The sequence below is a fragment of the Callospermophilus lateralis genome, chromosome 5, assembly GCF_048772815.1.
Source record: "Callospermophilus lateralis isolate mCalLat2 chromosome 5, mCalLat2.hap1, whole genome shotgun sequence".
Classification (NCBI taxonomy): Eukaryota; Metazoa; Chordata; class Mammalia; order Rodentia; family Sciuridae; genus Callospermophilus; species Callospermophilus lateralis.
In genome coordinates, this window is record NC_135309.1 from 114,686,689 (window position 1) to 114,709,016 (window position 22,328).

The 22,328-nt window shown below is 38.4% G+C and overlaps 1 protein-coding gene across 2 annotated transcripts in view; it reads right to left on the reverse strand.

Moving 5' to 3' along the window:
- Positions 1–3,248: 3,248 nt before the first annotated feature.
- Nln (neurolysin) overlaps positions 3,249–22,328 on the reverse strand; it is a 104,531-nt gene continuing 85,451 nt past the window's right edge. For both annotated transcript variants that reach the window (XM_076857205.1, XM_076857206.1), the window contains 4 exons: positions 18,428–18,614; positions 17,963–18,091; positions 16,231–16,367; positions 3,249–5,782 (listed from right to left, as the gene is read on the reverse strand). In XM_076857205.1, the coding sequence (XP_076713320.1) occupies positions 5,648–5,782; positions 16,231–16,367; positions 17,963–18,091; positions 18,428–18,614 (588 nt within the window). In that variant the 3' untranslated portion in view covers positions 3,249–5,647. The remainder of the gene's footprint in view (positions 5,783–16,230; positions 16,368–17,962; positions 18,092–18,427; positions 18,615–22,328) is intronic.

A 22,328-nucleotide genomic window follows, 5' to 3' on the forward strand; every position in this document is an offset into this window, starting at 1 on the left:
CACTCTACCACTGAGCTCTAATTTTAAATTTTAATAACACTAACATGTGTGACCATTCTAGATTAGTTACTGTAATTACTGTGGATTGAACTCAGGGGCACTGGACCACTGAGCCACATCCCCAGCTCTATTTTGTATTTTATTTAGAGACAGGGTCTCAATGAGTTGCTTAGCATCTTGCATTTGCTGAGGCTGGCTTTGGACCTGTGATATTCCTGCCTTTGTCTCCAGAGTCTCTGGGATTACAGGTGTATGCCACTGTGCCCAGCAGTTACTGTAACTTTGATAATACCATTTTATAGAATTTCTTGTGATTCCAAAGGACATGAAATTTACCTGAGTTTATGAGAATAATTATTCAACTCCATTCAACAGCTAAAATCTAGTCACATTCTCCATCTCAGCAACAAAAAAGTCACAATGTCAGTTGAGATGTCTTGGTGAACAGTTTCTTTAAATTGTTCTTAGCTGTATGGTTTCTTTGATAACAAATGATACAGACAGCAAATGCCTATAATCCCTGTGATTCAGGGGGCTGAGGTAGAAGGTCACAAGTTCAAGGACAACTTCAGCAACTTAGTGAGCTCTTTCTCAAAATAAAAAACAGGGCTGGGGATGTAGCTCAGAGGGAGAGAACCCCTGGGTTCAATCCCTAGTTACCCACCTTCTCCCACATACACACAAGTCACAATTGCTATAAACATTTTATCATGGGGGTAAAATTCTAGGTGAGCCTTTTTTTTTTAATAGGATACAAGTTTGTGTTTATTTCTTCCCAAATACATCATAATCTGGCACAAGAAACCACATGCTCTCAGAAAAGGCAGAAAGTGATTCTTGTCACAAATTGGGTCAGATTTGGAAAGGTATGAAAGAGAAAGGATCACAGGCATTCTGGATGAAGGTAACAGCTTGAGTAGAAAGCACAGATATTCCAACTCTAGGCCATTGACATGGCTCTCCCTGCCTCATTTGAACTCTGTCCCCCAGGAAAATGTAAATTTAAAACCACAAATAACCCCACAGTCACACGGGCCAAAGACACAAATAATCATCTTGCAGTGAAGGTAACCAGGAAAACCAATAGACTTAAGGGAAGGTGTGTGCATCATTCCCAGAGTCAGGGATGGCTGTCTAGGTGAGCCTTTGAACTCTAGGAGATAGGCAGGTAGAAAAGGTGTCAGCTTGTGAGATTATAAGAAGTCTGTTTCAAAATCATTCCTCCCCTTTCTTGTGCATACAGAGTGTACCAGTTGTGCTGTATCTGAATTTTATCAGGAAAGGGAATTACCAGGCAAATTCAACCAAATAACTCAAGGAATCACTAATTGATGGATAGGTGTTCATTATCCTAATTTTCAATTCTTTATTTTTACCTTTTAGAAAATCAAATCTCTATTTTTGTTGTTGTGATGGTGGTACTGGGGACGGTACCCAGGTCCTTAGGCATGCCACCGAAGGGTTCACCACTGAGCAACAGCTCAGCCCCTCCAAAATCTCTATTCATATCATGATTGTACCTATGTTGAAAAAGGGTCTTTTAGGGCTAGTGTTCAGAATTTATAGCTTTACCTTCATACACTTGTAGTAATCACTTCCATTGTTTTCATTGGGAATTTCTTCATTAAAGTTGACTGAAAAAAAAATTTTAGACACTGTTTTTCAAAGAAAATGAAATTATATATGCTTTTTAATTTTTACTATTATTATTTTTTGTCTTTTATTCTTACCAAGCTGTTCTAAGGGAAGTCATATTCAATTTTAAGGGGCTATCCAGTTTCAGATGGGAGTCATGTAACTGTAATAATGTGCTTAGGGAAGGAAGCAGCTTTGGTCACCAAATCTACTCAGATAAGGCAGGATTTTTCTTTTAACATTCTTTGGGGCTCAGTTAACTATGCTTAAATCCAATTTGCAGGACTAGTATTAGTTATGAAATGAATATTTGTAGGCTGCTCTCCCCACACCTCGCTCCCAAGGAACAATCCATGTGTTGAAGCCCTAACCGTCATTGCTGGTTAGAGGAGGAGAACTTTTGGGAGGTGATCGGGTTTAGATGAAGTTGTGAGGGTTGAGTCCTAGACTGTGGGACTTCCCAACTTACAGTACTGTGAGAAATAATTTTATCTTTTTTTCTGTTTGCTTCTTTTTGAGATGGGGGTCTCAGTATGTTACCCAGGCTGGTCTCAAACTCCTGGGCTCAAGTGATCTTCCCACCTGAGTAGCAGGCACTACAGGTATGTGCTACCAAGCCCAGCTTTTAAATATCTGTTTTAGTCTGTGGTGGTTTGTTATAGCAATCCAAATGAAAATAGCATTTTGATGCAATTTTAAATGCAATTTTCTTGGAGCATGGCAACTTACACTTGTGTACGACAGAGAAAGAAAAAATTCCTATATAAACCCACTGATCCAGTGGGGAGCCATCACCTCCACAAACCTTGAATTCATACAAAAAGGTTAAAGGCAAAAATGGTAAAGTAGAAAATTAAGAATTTCCCTATTAGTTAAGGCATTCACAAATACAAAGATCACATCAATAATTTTTCTTAAAGAGCTATTTTCTCAGTTTTGGCTTCCTGCATAATGCAGTTTCTTGTCTACAGAGCAATGAGTATCCATCTTTCTTCCTATTAGCTGTAGAAAAGCAAAACCTGGGCATAAGTAGATCAGGTGGTAACTCTTTAAGATAATTTTTAGATATTTAGGTAACACTCAATATTTACAATAGGGGAGAAAAACCTATTTCAGATGGCATCACATTAGGACTCTTCTTTCTCTGTAGCATCTTAGAATCAAACCTTAGGAATCATGACTACTATACATTAGCATAAGCTGTTTTAAGAACTTGCCTCTTAACAAATAACGATGCTTGGAAAAATCCCCCAAACAGGCCCAAATCTTCTGGATCAATAACCAAGAAAGACTTTATTATATGTGGCTTAGATCATAAATATGAATTGTAAGTTTGCCCAATTGCAGCTTTTAATGCATTCAGAACATCTCAGTGACTCCCTGAACTCATGGGAGAAAAAGAACAAGTTGATGGATAGACATATTTAAGAAGGCTTTAAAAAGTAAGTCCTTATCTTTTCATTATGCTAGTGAATATTTTTAATGAATATTTGATTTTGCTCTGTACTTTGGTAGACTTAAAATATTAGAGGTAGACCTAAACAAGAACACCTTCGTGCTTTTGCTCTGTCATGCATTTCAGTTTTAACATTAAAGTATGAAAGAAATGTGAGTTCATTTTCGTGGACAATAATGTAACTTTATTGTGTGCAATCTTTCCCACAACAATTAGTTTTTCCATGTGAAATAAGTGAAGGTTTAAAATGCCAAAGTCATTGTGAAAAAGACATTGGGCAAGAGAAAAAGCTGAAGAGAGTTTTTGGTTTTTGTCTGAAAGTGGAAAACAGAAGAGTCTAGGAGAGAAAAATACCACAAAAACAGCTTTGGTGACCAGAGACAGTGACGCAGAGTGGGACCAGGGAACTAATCTTGGAAAGGAAGGTAGGATTTCATGTGGATGTTTAAGGTATTTGCTTGACAGTATTAGTCTCAAAATTTCCTTCTGTGTTGCTGCTACAGCTTTTGGTTTACCCTGTTGTCTTAAATTTTATTATGTAACATAATAATTGTTTAACTTAACACAAAATCCACTTGGATAAGAGCAAAGAAAGGTTCTATGCAGAGCATAAAGTTTATTTGGGGTTTGGATTGTGCCTTGGAGGTACAGCACTTGCCTTGCATTTGATTCCCAGCAGCACCACCACTCCAATGACAACAAACACAAAACAAGTTTACTTGAAAAAAAAAAAAAATCCTGTCTTGGTTTTTATAGTGAGTAGATTCCTATAGGAAAAATCAGTACTATGAGTTTATTGCTCTGCTGCAGAATTGGAATTTAGGTCCACAGTAAACAGAGTTAAAGAAAAATCTAAAGGTTCACTTAAAAAAAAAAAGTACCAGATGAAACACGCTATGGAGGAGCCTCTTCCCCAAGGCCGAATTTAAGTATCTCATAGCACCAGAGCAGAGCAGCTGTCCTCAAACGCTCTGCCTGAACTGACTCCTCTTCTGCAGTTTCTTTATGGCCACATCAGCACCAGCTCTCTTCCCTACTAAACTCTGAATAGCCATTGTGACATGTCTATTTGTCATCTGCAGAAAGGTGATCAATAAAAGAGGCAACATCACTACCCCTTATTAGAAACATGAGAATCAAAAAGATGCCTGGCTAGGCCGGATGCGGTGGCACACACCTCTAATCCCAGTGGCTCAGGAGGCTGAGGCAGGAGGATTGTGGTTCAAAGCCAGTCTCAGCAAAAGCAAGGTGCTAAGCAACTCAGTGAGACCCTGTCTCTAAATAAAATAAAAATAGGGCTGGGGATGTGGCTCAGTGGTCGAGTGCCCCTGAGTTCCCGCCCCTAAAAAAGATGCCTAGCTGGGCAGGAAGCACTTGACATTAAATTCAGTTTCTTAGGAGGCTGAGGCAGGAGGACTACAAGTTTGAGTCCAGCCTCTGTGATTTAAGAAGTCCCTGTCTCACAGCAAAAAATAAAAAGATTTGTTCAGCTGTAGAGTGCCCCTGGGTTTAATGCCAGTCTGCGTACATGTGTGCATGCGTGCACATATACACACACACACATACACAGAGCCTGAACTCACTTTATGTTCTAATTGGCAACTATGCCAAAATAGTTGTGTGCTGAAATGGAATTTAGACTCTAATACAAGATACAAAAACTTGCAATAAACCAGGCTGGCGGCAGATACCTATAATCCCAGCCAATAGGGGAGGCTGAGACAAGAGAATCGTGAGTTCAAAGCCAGCCTCAGCAATTTAGTGAGGCCCAAAGTAACTCAGGAAGACCCTGTCTCTCTATAAAACACAAAAAGGGCTGGGGATGTGGCTCAGTCATCAAGTGCCCCTGGTTCAATCCCCAGTACCAAAGAAACAAAAACAACTTGCAATATACATTAGACCAGTGCAGTCACACTGAAAATTTTTTTTGGTACTCTCTAACTGAAGATTAGAAAGGAAAACAAACCCAAATGGGGGAATATAACATAAAGAGGCAGAAAGCTGGGAACTTTGAGGCCTGGTATACAAAGATAAAGGAATTACTGTGTCGTATTTCCTTGGCCTTGAGGAATGCAGGCAAAGGCAAGGTCACACCTTATGGGAGGCAGCGGATCAAAGTTGACTCAGGGCTCCAGGAAAATATTTACCAGAGGAATTTGATGATTCATTTATCAGTTCAGAAATACCAAGTACAAAATTTTAAGATATAAGAAGGATCAAATTATATCATGTATATGATTCAATTTAAAAATTCTTGGCCCTCTTACATTATATTATCTAGATAATAATAGTAAAAAAATCAAATTACATTCATATGAAACTTTTATCAAAAGAAATCAAATCCATTTTTATGAAATTTTATAGTACAATTATTTTCAATTAGGTCTTTTTAGGTCACAGTATTTATAATTCCATTTACATAAGTTTTAAAATTAAAAAAAAAGAAGTCAATAGAAATCTAATTTTTCATCTGCAAACTCCCTTCAGTTTCCAGGCCAGTAACACATGGCGACGTCGACTTGTCCTCCAGACATGGACTGCTACCAAAGATCCCGTTTATGGAGCACACAGGCCTCGACTCATTAGGAACGCTTTTTGGTTTGGCTCACGTTTCAAGAAATTCTGGAGCATGTCCATGCCGTCCAGAGATCCCCCGGGTTTCAGGATTAGGTTTCTATATTTCATTCCAACCTAGTAAAATAAAACATCATGCCTAATAATTCATGGTCACAGCAATTTTCCAAATCTCTAGAAGCAAAAGACAAAGGGGTAAGGGTAAAGAGAAAGGGGATTCAGCTTTACTCAGTCTACATCGTCTCTTCTGCCAATGCTACAGCTCTACGGTGTTTGTTCTTTTATTTATTTTGGTAGCTAAAAGATTTGGAGCTTCAACCTCAGGTCTTCTACGCTATCCTCTACTTTTGTCTTATTTCCTTAGATTCTCAGTAGTGAGCTGACACCATGGGCAAGCAGACAACAAAAAATACATAACGCAATACATAGCATGGTCCTATTTGTTACCCTGACTTAAACTGTTAGCAGAGTATCAGGAGCGGTGATCAGGCTTGTAATCACAGCAACTTGGGAGGCTGAGGCAGGAGTATTGCAAGTGCCTTGCCAGCCTTAGCAACTTGGTGAGACCTTGTTTCACAGTAAAAATAAAAAGAGCTGGGGATATAACTTAGTTATTGAAGGTCCCTAGGTTCAATCCCCAGTATTGTAAAAAAAAAAAGGGAGGGGTAGTTAGCAAAGCAAGTGTTCCAGAAAGCGACAAATAGTTTTGCCTACCTGGAAATAGTAACACATCTACTATCAAATGGCTTCAGGTTTTTTTTTTTTTTTTTTTTTTTTTAAGAGGATCTCATAAAAGATCACCAACAAAACATGCAAATCTCTTTCTTAGACAATGTGGTACAGAGAACAATAGATCACATTGTCCACAGTAAGGCAATTCTGGGGGTCAGCACTGGTATGAGGACCTTTGCAAAGTTTTCTTTAGGGATGGAATTTAAAAACATATTACAGTTCCTTTGCCTTTATTTACATAAACACATGAGCAGATAATGTAAAAAGAAAACAGTTGTTACTCAGCATCAGTATTTTCAGTTCCTGAATCTGTGATTTTAGGGAAGCAAAGCAAGACAATTCAATGAAACTTAATTCCAGATACACACATAAATAGTTCACAGAGCAACACTTCAGTTTACATTGATTATATCATTTGTTCAATAGGACTAAATTTTTTTTTTTTTTTGTACTGAGCCATGTCTCCAGCACTTTTTATATTTTATTTTGAGATAGGGCCTCACTAAATTGCTGAGGCTGGCCTTGAACTTGTGATTCTCCTGCCTCAGTCTTCTGAATTGCTAGGATTACAGGTGGGAGCCACCATGCCTGGGGTAGGACTAATCATTCTTTCTAGTATAAGCTAGAATATTTGGAAAGACTAAAATAATCAAAGTTTTGACTTGTAACACAATTCTTGGTACAACCATCAGATAATTTAGTTAAATTGTTAAGAAAAATAAAACATGAATGATATCTACCAAGTTAGATGCAAAACTATTTAATGCCTACACAGCCATACAATCGAAACTCTTAGGGTTGCCTTTTAGTTATGAATAGAAATTACTTGTGACTTATTAGTCATCCACAGGCTAACACCTAACTTGAGCCCGGACCTTAGTCAGGAATAAATAGTTAGATAAAGTTTCCTTTTCATAAACTCTAGGATAGTACTGTCTAATAGAAATATGAGATATATGTATATAACTTTAATTTTCTACTAACTACATTAAAAACTTTAAAAAAAATAAGTGAAGTCAGTTTTTTAAAGAATCTTTTATTAGTTGTTGATGAACCTTTTTGTTTTATTTATTTATTTATATGTGGTGCTGAAAACTGAACCTACTGCCTCATACATGCTAGGCAAGAGCTCTACCACGAGCCACGACCCTAGCCTGGAAGTCAGTTTTAATAAAACATTTCATTCAAACCACTGTTAGGGTGAGCATGATGACCTGTGCCTATAGTCCCAGCTACTTCAGAGACAGAGGCAGAATGATCACTTGAGCCTACAAGTTCAAGACTAGCCTGGGCAACACAGACTGTATCAAAAAAACAAAACTAAACCAAAACAAAAAACAAACAACAAATGAAAAAAAAAAAACCCACAAAAAACTTCATTGTATATACAACGTTGTAATGTAAAATATAAAAATTGAGATTTTGTTTGTTGTAGTTAGTTAAGTTCTCAGTATTTTTATGTGGTGCTGAGGATGGAACCCAGTGCCTCACACATGCTAGGTGAGTGCTCCATGGCTGAGCCACAACCCAAGCCCAACACTTTTATAATATTTTATATATAAATAAAATTCAATTCAGTTCTTCAGTTGTACCAGCCTCATATCAAGGGCTCAACAGCCACATGTGGCTATCATACTGACAGGTCTAGGGCCTGGAGCACAAAGATTTTTAGGAGATCTTGTAATGTTCCAATACAGAATATAGAAAGGCACATGACAAACTTGTTGCCTCAATTACAAGTTTTGGATAGATTTTCCTAAAAAGAGTGTATTTGTAAACGGTAATATGGCACTTACTGAAAACTCTGGGGATGAGGATCTGGAGCTAGATTTAGTTTGCTTTAGGAAAACAAAAACAAAAACGATGCGCTTTTCTTGCGTGGTCCAAAGCAGTATTTACTATTTCAACAGCAGTCTAGAATCTTAAGTGTGATTGTAGCTATTTTGTCAGACACTTTATTATTCTAAGCAGCAGCATAATAGAGCTTTTAAGTTCAACTGCACTTTACTTCCTGCCTTTTTTTTTCAGTCCTAAATGTGTTCAATTTGACTAGTGTTTTAAATAGGTACTCTCAGAGAGGAGCAGTACAGAAAGAACAGAGAAAATGTGAGTTAATTTTATCTGCACAATTATAAAAATTTTTATTTTTGTAGCTTTTATTAAGAAAAAAATATATATCAGTAATAGGCACAACAACATTAATGAACCCCCATGTACTCATTGTGTGTATTTTTGGTGGTGATGGGGGTGGGGCAGTGCTAGGGCTCTAACCCTAACCCTCATGCAGCCAGATGAGCTCTCTACCACTGAGCTATCCCCCTGGTCCCCTCAAAATCTGGATGTTACATATCCTGTATTTATTAAAAAGAGATATTTCATTCTACAAATACTACAGGAAGAGTAATGAAAATCTAAATAAATGATTAAAAAATCACCCAAAGTGCTAACATCTCACAAAGTATTCTTTCTGTGTAGAAAACTGAAATTTTAGGTAGCAAAGGAAAGCAAGCGTTTGAAGAGCTGCATGATTGTGCTGAGACAGCTCATGACTCCTCTGCATGGCGGAATCATTTCAGACCAGGGCACTGTTTAGTCTCATAATATGTGGCTCAGTACAGCTCAAGTCTTCCTCTGCTTATGGCTCCAAACAAGTTGATTCAATTTCCTGAATTACAGTGCAATGGACTTTTAATAGTTTCATTTCCTTTGCAATGAAGTTTTGAGAAGAGTTTAAGAGTCATTTTGGTAACAGGCTCTTGCTTTTGTTAAGAAAAAAAAGTAGTTAAGTGAATTTGTGTCTTAGGAAGGTGCCAGGCTCCTTGGGTAAGAGAATGTGGTCTGGGAGACATCTGCCACAGGTGAAAGGAGGCTTTGCCCTCACTTGTTCAACTTTGCTCACCCAATAAAGAAACCAGACTGCAAGGAAAGCAGGACAGGAAGCTCTGAAACACTAACATTTTCATGTCACAAACATCCTCCAGAAGGATCTGCACGTGGTAAGAACCCCTGTTAGCTCTCCTGTGAAGGAAGTTTAGTGTCACCTCTACAACTTTTATTTTTATTTATTTTTTTAGGGGGAGAGGGTAGGACAAAACACACAATGGTGATGGGTCGTGGGGAACAGTGGGGGAGAGGTAGGCAGGAAAAGAAGAGACTGTCAGAGAAAAGGGAGTGCAAAAAAGGAGGGTGCTGAGCAATGGCAAGGAAAAGTGGGGAGAGAACATGGGAAATGAAGGAGAGAGAAAGGGAAAAGGGAGCCAGTGGCAAGAAGAAAAACAGCTCTGTAGTTCTGAATCCTGGAAGGTCAGCACAGATCCCCGGCACCTGTGCAAGTCTTCTCTAACACTGATGATTTCTTTTTCTGTTTCAAAGAATACAAGACCTAGTTCATTTTGTTTTCTAGAAATGGAATGTAACACTGATGATTTCTAAAGCAAAGCCAGGAGCTCTGGAATCAGGCCCAGGTTTTTGAATCTTGGCTCCATTCGTCAGCTATGTGATTTTGGGCCTTGGTGTCTTACCTGTAAAATGGGAAAAGGTCTATCTCACTGTTTCAGAGATTAGACGATTTCAGCACTTTGCCTATTCTCTGGATATGGACCTGGCATTCGATAAATTTTATCCCTCCTCTCATTTCCTTTCTTCTCTCATTGCCCCAGAGTGCAGTTACTCATCAACAGTTCAGGGAAATAAATGCATTCATGGTTTGACATTTCTTTAAAATTAGTTCTGTCTCCTAATAAAGCTAGAGAGAAGCACAAGAGATTTCACTTCTACTATTAGCAAGAAACAGAATGCATAATTCAACAAGAATATTAAGGAGGAGAGGCAAGGCACTCATTTCACCCAAGAATATGAACCTTTTGAGGTAATACTTTAATAGCAATCATAATTATCCAAATGAAGGATGCTTATAATTTATTAGTAATGAAAACATAAAGGGGGAACAGCTTGGGTCCCCTGCTACCTCTGGCATCTCTGAGGCAGCACATACAAGCTCCCATGGCCTTTCAACCTGCCAACTCTGGGAAGCAGAGCCAGAGACATCTCCTTCTGACATTGAGTAACAGTCATGCGGGCAGAGAGCACCCAGCCAACAGGTGATGATGACCATGCACCTAACAAGCTCATCGGCCTGCTTTAAAGCTGGACTTTGAAACCTTTCCTTCCATGGCCTACAGCACACCCTTTGTTTTCTATGAGAGTAAGGAGATGGTGGGTGGAAAAAAATAAAAATGAACATAAAATGGAACAAAACAAAACAAAACAAACCCCAACCTTTGATGACAACAAAGGAGGGAGAGGATGGAAGACCAGTAGTCAGGGACATTGAAACAAAAATAGCACTAGGAATTGTCTGAGTAGAGGAGGCCTTCAGGAAACCTTAAACAGAATCCCTTAGGAGGACAAACTTTTATTTATGGTGGGGAGAGATCAGGAGAAAAAAGTAGCCTGGGTAGAATCACACATTAGGCTTGAGGGGTAGGGGCAGAGTGGCGACAACCACTTCTTAGGCTCAAAGAGGTACACGTGTGTGAAACTAATAATCAAATTAAACAGTTTGGAAGAGAGGAGGGGAAACAAGGTTTAATAAAACAGTTCCTTTTATAAGGATCTTCTGACTAGAAGGAGATATAAAGAAATACATAATTAACAAGCCAGATTATAAGGGCTCGAACAGAAATACAAGGAAGAGCTGTAAGCACACAAAGAAGAAAAACAGGGGTTAATTTTAGACTGAGCAGGTCTGGCCTTTAAAACATTAAAGAAGAAGAGCCAGGTGTGGTGGTGTACACCTGTAATCCCAGCGACTCGGGAGACTGAGGCAGAGATCACAAATTCGAGGCCAGCCTCAGCAATGTAGTGAGGCCCTCAGAAACTTAGTGAGACCCTGTCTCAAAATAAAATGCAAAACAGGGCTGGGGATGTGGCTCAGTGGATAAGCCCCCTGGGGTTAGGTCCCTGGTACCTAAAAAAAAAGAAGAAAATATTCAAGAAGAAACTAATCCCATCTTCTTTTGTTCCTTAAATCAGGCAAAACCCAAGGCTGTTAGAAAAAGGTAAGGTAGAAGACAAAAATGAGCTGTTGGGTGATAGATCAGAAGAGCAGAAGCAGACATAAGATTTGGATGGCAGACTATTAAGAATCTCCAAGAGAGAGAAAGTGCCATATTCTTTCTTGGTGACACATTATAGCAGGAAGTGGGCCTAGGATTCTGTTTGAAAAGGACTGGCACACTTAGCTTGATAATATACATTCTCTGCAGGCAATTTTTCCATGTTTTACTAAAATTCTTCAGGTCACTGGGTATGTTATTGCATGTAAGATCTAGGTACTTTCTTTTGATGTTGCACATTAATAATAGTTCCACCTAACTATCTTGGTCTTTCTGAAGTGACACTTGGTTATACTTCCCTTCACTGATGGAAGGAACAAAGCTTAGCAATTTCTCTAAATGCAAAAGAGTAGGAAGATAATTCTGGCTCAACAATAAAATTGCCTTTGAATCCACAATGTCTATTATACCTCTTAGGAAATTTTCCCACAATGAAGTTGCCTTATAAAAAGAAATGGCCCTAGTTAAAATGCACCCCCATTTTTTAAAACCCTGTTATTAGCTGCTGAATTTTGAAATTATATTTGGTGACCTTAAAGATATCCTTACAGGGCTGAGGTTGTAGATCAGTGGTAGAGCTCTTGCCTAGCATGTGTGAGGCACTGGGTTCGATTCTCAGCACCACATATAAATAAATAAAGGTCCAACAACAACTAAAAAAAGATATCCTTACAGAGTGTCAAGTGCTTGCTGGAAAAGTGTTAACCACAAACAGTTCTTCCACAGTTACTAAAGAGAACAGTTGAGGAAGTAAAAGTTATATTTGATAATGAGACAACTTCTCCATTACTTTAGGTAATATTTAGTAAATTAACCAGTTAAAATGTGATAGCTACATATAATTAAGAATTATGTAAAAACTACAGATAAAAACACAGATAATTTTTAGGCTATGATAGATAAGTGGCCAGTTATAATACTCTGATTCAGGCCTTCAAAGCAGAATAAAAACAACTGTACTATAAAATATTCTACAGCTACCATTTGGTATTCAGAATGTTGTGGGTTTCTATTTGATCCTCCTGTTAGTGTTTTCTCACTGATTAGCTTGATAGGCTTGGAAACAGTTCTCAGAGCAGATCCTGGGATCTGTCTACAGAACAGCAAGAGGTTATAAGAGCAGGCCTGCAGCTGGGTGCAGTGGTGCATACTTGTAATCCCAGTGACTCTGGAGTCTGAGGTAATGGATCCCAAGTTCAAAGTCAGCTTCAGCAACTACTAAGACCCTGTCTCAAAATAAAAAAATAAAAAGGACTAAAACACCTCTGGGTTCAATCCCCAGTTCAAAAGCCAAAAAACAAAACCAAAAGAGAAGGCCTGCAGATACACTTCTGTATTGTGTAACCAATGATTTCTACTAGCCCTAACAGCAGTGACTAACTCCTTGAAGGGGACCCTGCTATCTTTCCAAAATGATCCAAATACTTACTAGGGAGGGTGAGACCCTGAGACAAGAAAATCTGCATAATATACTATGATTGCTCTAATTTCTATGACTTCAGACCAACTGAGCATTACTTTACACCATAAAAGTTTCCTTTTTTTTTTTTTTCCTGGTACTGGAGATTAAACTCAGAGGTGCTCTACCATTGAGCTACACTCCCAGTCCTTTTTATTTTTTCTTTTGAGGTAGGGTCTTGCAAAGTTACTGAGGCTTGCCAGGAACTTGTAATTCTGCTGCTTCACTCTCCTGAGTCCCTAAGATTACATGTGTGTGCTACCATGTGTGGCTATTTAGTTTTCAATTTCTAAAACAACTAGGCACAATGTAAAACTGAGAAAAAGTTCCATTAAAAAGTATTGAAAAAAAGTTAATAATCGCTGATAAACTTACCACCCAAACATTTTGATAAGCATTTTTCTTTTTCTTTCTTTCTTTTTTAGAACTGGAGACTGAACCCAGCAGACCTTTACTACTGAGCTACATCCCCAAGTCCTTTCAATTTTTTTCTTTTGAGACAGGGTCTTACTAAGTTGCTGAGGCTGGCCTTGAACTTGTAATTTTCCTGCCTCAGTCTCCTGAGTTGCTGTGATTACATGCATGAGCTACCACGCCCAGCTGATGTACTTTTCCCTAATCATATTTATTTATTTATTTATTTTTGGTACCAAGGATTGAACCCAGGGGTGCTTAACCACTGAGCCACATCCCTACCACTTTTTAAAAAAATATTTACTTTTTAGTTGTAAGTAGACATAATACCTTTATTTTATTTTTATATGGTGCTGAGGATTGAACCTAGTGCTTCATGCATGGTAGGCAAACACTCTACTCAGCCACAACCCCAGCCTCCCTAACCCTTTTTATATTTTATTTTGACACAGGGTCTTCTTAAGTTGCTGAGGCTAACTTTGAACTTATGATCCTCCTCCTGCCTCAGCCTCTCGAATCACTGGGATTACCTGCCCGCATCACTGTAAAATTTTCAATCTATGTAATAGTTAATATTAAATATTTAAGAATGTTTAATATTTAGTATTTGAAACCCTTCCTCTATGCCAAAGCTACTCTCATGTTATGAGGATGGAAAAATCACTTTTGTTTTTTGGTTTAGATGATCTGGAAGATTTCATAAATGAGTGGTTTTTGGAGTGGAGGTTTTAACAATGGTAGGAATTTTGAAAGGTAAAGATAAAGAAGGCAATGCTTTAGGTGTAAACAGAATAAACAAATGTGCTATGGGAGCACAAAGCTTGTGTGACACAGGGTACTGGGAGGTGAGGCAGGGGTTGACTGCTATACTAAGAGCTGTGAGCAAAGAGGGATAACAAGAAGCAGGGGGCAGGGAAAAAGGGGCTGCGGCCCTTGTAGTTGGTGGGAAGGCAGGTAACTTTCCAGTTCAGATGGTGGGGGTAAAGCCAGGAAACTGAGGTCTTCAAAGATTGTTTCTCACATCAAGAAATTAGGCTGTAAAAAGAACAATGGAACAGTAGCACTGACTGAAGTGACCAGAGTTGGCAACAAGTTTTTTCCCCCAAGATGACAAACCAGTAAGGCTTGGAGTTAAGACAGGAGGAGGGAGATAAGTATTTTTGAAGTATAGGATGAGTTTCCCTAACCTAGAAATCCTTAATCCAAAATGCTCCCACATCCCAAACTTCTTGAGTGATGACATGACTTTTGAAGTTTTGGATTGAGGAGCATTTTGAATTTCAGATTTTCAAATTAGGGATGTTCCATCACTAAAGTCTATGCAAATATCCCAAATCTGGAAAAACTTCAAAATCGAAACACTTCTGATGCCAAGCATTTTCAATAAGGGACACTGAGCCTGTACAAAGAAAGAAAGATTAAGGTATTCACTTTCAATGATCTTAATTTTCTTTTTTTTAAATCAGTGCTGGCCTAACAAACTGAGGACCTCACAAATGCTATACAAGTGCTCTACCACTGAGTTTTACCCCAGCCCAACTTTCTTAATACAGAGGATCTCCTCTATTGACAGAGAAGTGAGCTGATGGGGACTTGGAGGAAACTACTGAGGTGGAAAGGAGTAGGACCACAGAAAATCACTGAATGATCAGTTCAGATTGGAGAGTATAACTTTTGTAGTATTGCAGGTTAATGAAGTCATACAATCTTCTAGAATGCTGAATTCCAAAGGCACCATCTTTTTATGAGATGCAGATTAATGAAAGGCTAGGTACTGGCTGATGATCATGCAGAAGTGAGAATGCCTGAGAACAACAGTTAGAAACTGACCTTTGTAAGTGGACTGGCTACTTAATGGAACGAGACTTAAAGGGATCTATCAGACTGGTGGGGTGGAATGGGAGGTAAAGTGCTTGGAAAGAATAGTGAGTATATAGGATGTGGGTTCCATACAGGTTTTTTTTTTTTTTTTCCTTTAGGAGAAAAAGCACTGAGGGAATAGTGATCTAAATTACACCAATGTATTTAATGTGTGTGTGTGTGTGTGTGAGAGAGAGGGGGGGGTACTTTGCAATTCAGAAACAAAAGAGATCAGAGCACAAATCAGTTAATTGAAATACAGAGAGTCTGATTTTGAGTTTGTTCTTCTGATTTATGAATAAACAGAATTTAAAAATATACTGGAAAATATTTCAGCCTTAGAAATAATCTGACAGCTGAGTATTCAGTAAGCATGAGGCCAGGGGGCTGTAACACAGGAAGGTTTGGCTGGCAGCCACCTGGCAGTCAACTCACTAAGCATAGGATGGAACAGCTCAGGCTAATGAAGCAGCTTCAGTTACCTAAAGGCATTTAGGTCACAAACTGTGTAGTAGGTGGAGTACGCCAGCCACAGAAAAAGGGTGCCTCCCACAGAAAATGTACAAAGAAAGTTTGTAAAGAATATCAAAACAAAGGGAGACCATTTACATCACCAAGAAGTTTACCTTTCTTTCCCAACCTTCTATAAAACAAAAATACTGTAAAGCACAAGTCAAAACTAGCAGCTATAAATTCTCAGATGCATAAACAAGGCTTTGAGTTTTTAATTATGCAATATATTGGAATGTTAATAAGCAAGAAAATGCAGTAGGTTTTTTTTAAACCTATAGAATTAGAGTTAATCACTTGTACACTGTAACTTAATGATGTATGATGATTTGGGAAGATGCAAGACCTTAAAGTTAAAAGCTGTTACCATACCTCTTGCTGTAAAGTCTAGATGTCATAAACATTTTGTACTAGAATTTAAAGAAGCAAGGGCAACTAAAAAATTAACAAAAGGAAAAAGAAAAACACAATACCTCTGGATTCATTATCCCTTCTTTTTTAAAACAGCTGTAAAACATGTCCGTGGAAAACACTTCACTCCAGAGATATCCATAATATTGGCCATCATATCCCCCGGCCAAATGTCCAAAAGTAGCTGGCATATTTGTGCCTTTAAAAAAAGAAGATACATTTCAATCAATGTGATAAAAGGGTTAATTACCAGGTTTCAGCCAGCTCAAGTTTCCCTTTGGGGAGTCCAGCTGTGGGAGGAGAGAGTGAATGATAAGATCTCACCTCTAGTACTCCTGGGTTTAAGTGTGCCCTTGGCCAAGATGTTTACAAACTTCTCTCCTATCAATGGATCAACCTTAGAGCTGGTTTCACCCAAGCTCTGGAATGCCTAACAATAGTTTCAGGGGCTTTGTCCACACCCACCTCTTGCTCAACCCTTTCTTATTCCTTAGATATAGAAACCTATGTGTCTTAAAAATACTCTAATGTTAATGCTACTCTTTTACGTGTGTGTGTGTGTGTGTGTGTGTGTGTGTGTGTGTGTGTGTGTGTGTGTGGTGGTGGTGGTGGGATGGAACCCAGGACCTTGCACATGCAAGGTAAGCTCTCTATCACTGACCTATACCTGTGGCCCTTTGCCACACCATTTTTTTTTTTTTGGGGGGGGGGTACTGGGAATTGAACTAAGGGGCATTGGACCACTGAGCAACATCCCCAGCCCTTTTTTGTATTTTATTTAGATACAGGGTCTCACTGAGTTGCTTAGTGCCTTGATTTTTGCTGAGTGTGCTTTAAATTCATGATCCTCCTACCTCAACCTCCTTAGCTGCTGGGATTACAGGCACCTGGTTGCCATACCTTTTAATGTCTAAAATGTCTCAGAATAAAATGGTACTTGTTTAAGTTGTCTGAAAAAGAACTCTTGTAAAGTGAAAAAGGCTTTACCGAGTCAGTCTATCTTAAGGTCTACTTTAAGAAGGATTTTGTTAAAGTGTCTGGAGGCACAAAGTTGCTCTATGGTTTACTCTAAACAGATCACCACAGGAAGTAAGGAGGCTAGAATGACTCAAATGACTGTTCTTATCTTTATTATCTCCATAAATGTGGCTGATTCATTTTAGTAACAATTTCCTAGGTGAAAAAAAGTCATCTTACTACATATCAAAGTACATCTATATACTGGCTTAAAACATAAACATGTAGGGACTAGGTACTCACCTAGCATGCATGAGGCCCTGGGTTCAATCCCCAGCACCACAAAAACAAAACCAATACACAGACACATAGACACACAAACTCACTAACAAATCCCATGTTTCATGTTAGAAACTGCCAGTGAGTCCAGTGCCTTAACTGAACTCAGAATCAGAAACAAAGCAGAAGATCAAGTTTCTCTCTAAAAACACCCCTCTGCCAATTTCTTACTGAAAATCAGAGGGAAGTCAGGGTGCATACAGGGAAGGAGAAGCCAGACCGGTGCTGCCAAATGCGAATGGCTCTCTCAGCTCTTGGGTGGAGGCCAATTGCTCATGCCTGATTACACTAAAATGCTGTGAATCTGGAGCCACCTTTCCTTTGAGCACATCTGGACTGGATAACTCATAGGGACACAGTATGCTCACCTGAAAGTCATGGCCTGATTATTATAGAAATAAATAAATTTAGCTTTGAATAACCTCCCCTGCAGTGTGAGGAGTATGCTCTACACTTCCTTCACAAGCAAAATAAACTCAAGTTACAGGATTTACATACCTGGAGTAGCTGCAACACCTAGAATTTCTGTGCAATATTTGGCATATTCGCTTGCGGCGTCCAGCGATGTATTGGTATGGAGGGACTGATCAACTTTGCTCAAAACAATTTGGCGGAGGGTCAGAAGACCTAGAAGTAAGAATGTTTAACCATATTTTGGAAAAGAGAGAACTATGTGTTCTAACATTATAAGATCTGAGATTTCAAAAACTGATTCCAGTAGTACATATTATCAAATGGACCAAGATATCTTAATGAATTTAAGATTTAAAAGGAGATTGTTTCCTGCCTCAGATAATCCTATGATTTTCTCTTCCAATATATTTAGAGTTCTCTCTCTGCATATTAGCACCCTCAGGGTACCATCAATATAAAAGGGAACATACGACCTACAGAAAAAGAGGCCAAGAATTCTACATTAAGCTATTCTCATTTATTTTCCTTTTCTAAAATAACAACTCATACCTGTGTTGACCAGTCTAGAAGCAACAAGCTTTTCAAGCAGATCATCTGTAATAGGGCTTCCGTCTTTATAATGTTTTGATAATCTTCGGAGGGAATCAATGTCCCACACCCAATTTTCAAGCATTTGTGATGGTACCTCTACAAAGTCAGTTTCCACATTTGTTCCACTAAATCGTGCAAACTCAGTCTAGAATGCAAACAGAGGTACTTTTTAAAGCCTAGCATAGAAACTACATATGCAATGAATTATAATTAAGGAACACTAAAACTTAGGGCAAAATCAGAGCCAACTGTGTTTGTGAATGAAGTGTTGAAATAACCTCAAACTGAAGCAAAAACACAGTAGCCAAACAACATGAAAAACAACCTCTGAATACTCCATATTAAAGTATTATTCCATTTGTTTGAACTATAGACAAACTTGGAACAATCACTAGGAAATCCTAAGCAGGAAAAAAAAATAGGTCTAAGTTAAAAGCAAACATTAAATTTTGAAAATAAAAATATAGTTTCAAAGAGTTTTCCATTAAAAATAAAGATATCATAAGACAAGTAATCTCCTTAGCTCCTTGTGTAAACACAAGTTGCTTACTTGTGTTTACTCAATACATGCCTTTCTGGGGAACTCATCACTCTACTGTTAGCTAACTCAAGCTTAAGTCATTATAGAGTTAAGTTACAACATTCTCGACTGACACTGTGTGTGTGTGTGTGTGTGTGTGTTACCCTTGAAATCAGTGGTTCTAAGATAATCATGTTGTGGACAGCCTGACTGGGATCTCTCAGGATGGGCAGAAGATGATACCTCAAAATAAGAAGTTACTTCAGTGGGAGATAGTATGTAAATTAGTTGGCAGTGGGGTGAGTTAAATGCTGTAAGAAAACAGAAAGAATATATTCAAAAGTCAAAGCACCCATTGTAAAAATATAAGGTCTGGGCTAAGAGCTTTAAAAATAAAAACGTTTTAAAAGAGTTTTAAAAAGCTTAGTTTAATAAATACTTGAATCAGAGGTCAGAAACGCTCTCAAGCACAAAGATGGAGCTGTACTGGAACAGGCTAGTCTCCCCCACCCCCGTTGTTTTTATTTATTTTTTCAGGCTAGCATGTCCTTCACACTGTCTACAGCACACTTGTAACGCTGTCACTGGCAGAGAAAGACAGCATTGCCCTGAGTGGGTCATCGGTAGAGTGGGGGTCTGTCATTCTGCACATTTTCTCCCGAACCTCTATCTCACTTTCCTTTTCATGTCTTATATTTCAACCTTCTTTCCCAGACTTCATCATCCCTGGGGCTCTACATGGGGGGACAAGAAGAGGGACCTAAGCACTGAGAAGGCAGCAGATGGGATTCCAAATCAGCAGCAAACAACCATTCTGCTTTTGGCCCAGGGCAGAGGCACAGATGTCAGAACGCCACCACACATTCTGCCTTCCCCTCTTTATGCAAAAACACGTTTTGCTTGACTTCCTATTATAATTGTGCTGATTCTAGATATGAAGAGCTGCAAATACTGGAGGGCTAAGGGAAACTAAATTCACTAGGCTCTGGAACTAGGCCACCTCTGTTGAGGACATTCCAATAAAAAATGCTTACAGGGACAGAGGCAAGGGTCCCTAGAAATGGAGTACTTTGCCTCATTCTGGCATTCTAAGATTATACCCTATATTACAAATAAAATGATCTTATACAATAATTATTACAACCAACATGCATTGAGACTTTACTAAGTCGAGCATTAGGTTAGGCTCTTTACATGGATTATCTGATGTAAATCCCCAAACAACTGTATGAAGCAGTACCATTATCTTCATTTTTGAGATAAAGCAACTGAGGTACATAGAGATTAACAGCAGAACAAGGCTTTGAAATAGGTGATTTGACTCCATAACCTATAATATTTACCACAAATGCTACAGTGCATCTCTCTCTTAGGGAAAAATGGAAACAGAAGTGTTAAATTAAAATATGCAAAATGACTAAGTCCTCTTAGAAGAGATCTAAAACAGAAAAATCTAACATCAAACTTTCTCCTTATATGAAGAATTAAAGTGAAGTTTCAGTGGGCTTCTTTTCGAACACTGGAAGACTTCTGAGATCAAACATAAGACTGAGACATAGAAGCCAGCCTTCATACCCCAGGCATATACCCTGAGAGTTGGGATTCTGTACTACTAACTGCATAATTTTATACATTTATTAAAATAGGTACTAACAGAGCAAATAATGGTAAATCACACCATAGGTTATCACCATTCAGTATGACAAAACCATAAACTTTATATACTCTGCTTGTGGGAATATTTTTCAGTCAAATCAACCCCAAATAACAACAAAAGTGTGTGTCTGTGTGGTGTATTAGGGGGATGCTATTCAGTATCCAGAAAAATGCAAACAAATGAGTAACTTATGAGTTAGAGTCAAAATTGGATAAAATAGGAATCAATACAGTTATGCTGCACAGAGTAGAGAGGGCTTATTCTACCCTGAAGTCTTGTTGTTGTGTGTGTGTGTGGGGGGGGCACAGCTGATGAATGAATAGATCAACAATGTCTTCTAAAGAACAAAAGGAAATGTTTGCAAGGAGTAAGAGCTAAAAATAGCCCTACTGCTTACTAATTTCCCAAAAGTCAGTCATGCTGTTTCTCTCTGAGCCCTTTGGGCAACATCATCTGAATAGTTTTCAAATGAGGAGGACAAAGAACCTAAAGAATTCAAAGGCTCAATTTGTAGCAAACAACTAAATTCTCAAGACAAAGACATCCACAGTCAGACACTGCATATGTCCACACAGAAGGCAAGATTTGGGATCTAGCAGTCTGATGGGGCCTGAAGTCAAAACAGCTAAAAACCAGTTTTTAAATTATAATTTAAATAACTTTAACAGCTACTTTATATAGGCTGGATGTGGTGACATACTCCTGTAATCCCAATGATTTGAGAGGCTGAGGCCTAAGGATTGCAAATTTGAGGGCAGCCTCAGCAACATAGTGAGATCCTGTTTTAAAATAAAAAATAAAAAGAGCTGTGGATGTAGGTCAGCGGTAAAGCTCCCCTGGGTACAATTCTCCATACCTCCCTGTACCCCACCCCCAAAAAGGTACTTTTCAGTAGGATCAATTTGAAGGTGTGTTGAAAGCACTTTATGGGCCATGATAGCTATTGATACTAAAAATACCTCCTAGATAAAACTGAATAATTTATAAACAAAAAACAAAACAACAACAAACCCCTCTACCAAAGTAACCCAACTACAAATGATTTTGCAGATGATACTTCAACAAGTTTTAGAACACATTTGCTGCAGGAAATGCCTTCAAAATTAAAGCCTAGAAAACAAAGTAAACTTAGATTCCTGTTTGGTTAGAAGTTTTTTTTTTCCCCTAATATTTTTAGTTGTAGATGGATACAATAACCTGTGTTTTGTTTATTTATTTTTTTATGTGGAGCTGGGGATTCAATCCAATGCCCCCCGGCCCCCCATGTGCTTGGCAAGCACTCTACCATTGAGCCACAATCCCAGCTCTGGATAGAAGTTCCTAAGAGGAAGAAAATTGTCTAGGCATGAAATTTTTCTTTATTATCTTTTAAATGGACAATAAGATGCCTAAAATATATTCCACTTCAGACTTTTAAACAGATGACTTGAGGCCACAGATTAACCTGTCAATTTATACTCTGCACTGAGAGCTGGAGCAAAATTCAGAAACTGAACTAAAATAAAAAGTCATGTGAACTTTTACTGTATTTAAAGGCCAAAGTATTGCAAGTTATTGTCCCAGTAAAGAGACTGGTTGCTTTTAGTGGCTCCAACTAAGTATTATTTTCATGATAGCAAATCCCAACTCAAAGAAAAGGCGACTGCTGAAATTAGTAAGTGTACTGTGTTCAGGAAAAAGCA